The sequence below is a fragment of the Vigna unguiculata genome, chromosome 10 (assembly GCF_037176805.1).
Source record: "Vigna unguiculata cultivar grain cowpea cultivar isolate G323 ecotype 2 chromosome 10, ASM3717680v1, whole genome shotgun sequence".
Taxonomy (NCBI): domain Eukaryota; kingdom Viridiplantae; phylum Streptophyta; class Magnoliopsida; order Fabales; family Fabaceae; genus Vigna; species Vigna unguiculata.
This window is the reverse complement of record NC_140801.1, coordinates 53,496,443-53,499,486: the sequence shown is the minus strand read 5'-3', so window position 1 is coordinate 53,499,486 and position 3,044 is coordinate 53,496,443. Positions and strand designations below refer to the sequence as shown.

Below are 3,044 nucleotides of genomic sequence, written 5' to 3'. Positions count from 1 at the left end.
TTTATCAATACCCTCATTGGCCATTCATATCGTAAAATAATGGAGAATTTAATAGCGGATAAAATAATAGACACAAAATAAATAAATATATATATATATATATATATATATATATATATATATATATTATATTTGTGTATCGTAGAATTCAGTAAACAACAATTTTTATTAAGATATATTCTGAATAATATAAATATAATTTAATGATACAAAATGATGAGATGTGAACTTTAAATATAATTTAATAAATGGTGAGAATAAACTAGAATTGAAATTCACTTTTTAACGTTTTACCCCACAATATTAAACTTAAATTTTACCATTTAAACATCGACCTACTTTTCTTTCTTTTTAATAGACATATAATCATGAGAGCGTTGAAATATAAAAACTTAGTTTTTAAGATTTTTTTTTTCAAATAATCATATAATAAATATAAAAACGTATTTGACCTAAATTTGATTATAAATAGATAAATAACCAGTGCCGAAAAGGGAACAGTAACGGGCAAGAGTTGGCTCAGCCAACATTAATCACACAACAACAGTAGAATTTTATTTATATTTATTTATACGCACGTGGGCCTACAATGTTTCTATATACAGCACGTCACACGTTTCTATATATACACGTGCGGTCGACACCTCTTCAAAGTCTTTAAATTCAACCAAAACAATAAAATGATGCAAAATCTTTTTTTTTTCTATAATAAAAACAAAACAATGATAAATTAAGACATTTTATTTGTGATTTAAATTGTCGTGTTTTTATTTTTTCCAAGCTTAAGTACTCCGACAAATATTTTTTACTCCGCTCCTAATGCACCTCACGTAACTATGCAACGGTATGTTTTATTTTATAAAACAATGTTGAAGAAATCAACATGTTTATCACACCTGAATAAGGAACACAGTGTGAACATAGATTCACTTATTATTCTATTCAACTAATGAATCTGATTTAGATTTGTGCAATTGCTCATGTGGAAAATGAGGGTAATGGTGGACATGTGTTTAAGGTATATTTTTTAGTATTTATTCATCTTTATATCCAGAAATGATACAAATGAAGCCCAATAATTGAAACATTTGAAGGTTGTTTCTTTTTACACCTTTTTTTTTTCTTTCTGTACGGTTTAAAAATTCATAAACCCAAAAAACATCATGAGAGAATAATTGAAAGCCCGTTATTGGAAGCAAAAAAATGGAATAATTGAAAGCCCGTTAATAGAGCCCAAAAAAAACAATTGGATCGAAACGCGCGCACAGATACACACTAAACACTCTCTTTCTTGATCATTGTCTCTGCTGTGGATCTTCATCGGCAACTTCCTTCCCTGTCTGACAGGTAAGTCACCGGTTACACATTCAATTAGTATTTTCCCAATTCAATTTCTCCGATCACGCGAATCGTCGTGCGCGTTCGTCGATCAGATCTTGTGTTCGTTGAAAAGCAAGATGTCGGGGCAAACGCAGCGTCTGAACGTGGTCCCCACCGTGACGATGCTGGGAGTGGTGAAGGCGCGTCTGGTGGGAGCCACTCGCGGCCACGCGCTCCTGAAGAAGAAGAGCGATGCGCTCACGGTGCAGTTCCGCCAGATCCTGAAGAAGATCGTGACCGCGAAGGAGTCCATGGGCGACATCATGAAAACCTCGTCGTTCGCGCTCACCGAGGCCAAGTACGTCGCCGGCGACAATATCAAGCACGTCGTCCTCGAGAATGTCCGGGAAGCCTCCCTCCGCGTCCGCTCGCGCCAGGAGAACGTCGCCGGTGTGAAGCTCCCGAAGTTCGAGTACACCTCCGACGCCGACGCCAACAAGAACGACCTCACCGGACTGGCGCGGGGCGGCCAGCAGGTGCAGCAGTGCCGCGCCGCCTACATCAAGGCCATCGAGGTTCTGGTGGAGCTCGCCTCGCTTCAGACCTCGTTCCTCACTCTCGATGAGGCTATCAAGACCACGAATCGTAGGGTTAACGCTCTGGAGAATGTGGTGAAGCCGCGGTTGGAGAATACGATCAGTTACATCAAGGGCGAGTTGGATGAGCTCGAGAGGGAAGATTTCTTCAGGCTGAAGAAGATTCAGGGGTATAAGAAGAGGGAGATTGAGAGGCAGATGCTTTTGAAGAAGGTTGAGTCTAATTTACCTGTGCGCAAAGCGGTTTCTTACAATTCCGCTAATCTGTTGGCTGTGGGTGACAAAGATGAGGATATTATCTTCTGAATGTGATTCCATCCGCTGCTGCTTCTGCTCGGTGAGACTTCTCTGCTATTGTTTAGGCACAGTTTTCTGTATCATGAATAAAGGTCCTTAGTATATGTTTATTTATTTCTTTCTTCATTAATTCGAGACGTCATCGTTTTAAAGTATGGTTCTTATCATTCGATCTTGTGGAAGCTTTTGAACTTGCTGTGAGTAGCTGTAATTTCGTTTTGAAATATATTACATCTCCATAGAGTTGTGGCCATTGTGGAAAGGCATATTCTAAGTTATCTTTTGCTTGTATCAGAATTGTTATTATTATTATTTTAGCTTGCGGGTTGCATTTTACTTATATGTGTAAACCATCGATGATGACAGAAGTTTTTATTTTTGGATTGGATGAAGAATGGGGTTTTTAAAGATGTGGTCTTTGGAATATGAAATCCTTAGGTTTTGGTCTTGGGGTTGGAGATAATTTATTCATTGAGTCTTGTTTTGTTTGATTACAGAAATCTAATGTAGTGATATATTTCAAACTTAGGAGATATATTGGTGGAAAATGAAACCTATCCTTCAATCAACTTTTGTACGTTCATCTGCACTATCACAACCAAACCCAAGCACCCAGGCTAAATGTAGCTGAATGAAAATTGGAATGAATAACTTAATTAGTGATAATGTTAATCTATCTATGCTTAAAACTCTGCTTGGAGTAGGTAGAGAGGTATATATATTTTTTATCCAACTTGGACTGTGAAGGCTTGAAGGAGTTGGTAACGAGATCTGTCAATTCAAGTTGAGTTTTCATGTGAAGTAGTTTAAGAAAGCCCAAGGCAACATGTT

General features: G+C 37.5%; 1 protein-coding gene across 1 annotated transcript; it reads left to right on the top strand.

The window, feature by feature from the left end:
- Positions 1-1,096: 1,096 nt before the first annotated feature.
- On the top strand, positions 1,097-2,549 carry LOC114167196 (vacuolar ATP synthase subunit D (VATD) / V-ATPase D subunit / vacuolar proton pump D subunit (VATPD)). The gene is made up of 2 exons (XM_028052203.2): positions 1,097-1,347; positions 1,434-2,549. Exon 2 carries the CDS (start codon positions 1,458-1,460, stop codon positions 2,220-2,222), a length of 765 nt encoding a protein of 254 aa, XP_027908004.1. The 5' UTR covers positions 1,097-1,347; positions 1,434-1,457; the 3' UTR covers positions 2,223-2,549.
- The last annotated feature ends 495 nt before the right edge of the window (positions 2,550-3,044 follow it).

Excerpts from the sequence above, each read along its gene's own strand:
- LOC114167196 (XM_028052203.2), top strand. The coding sequence starts at position 1,458 with ATGTCGGGGCAAACGCAGCGTCTGAACGTGGTCCCCACCGTGACGATG.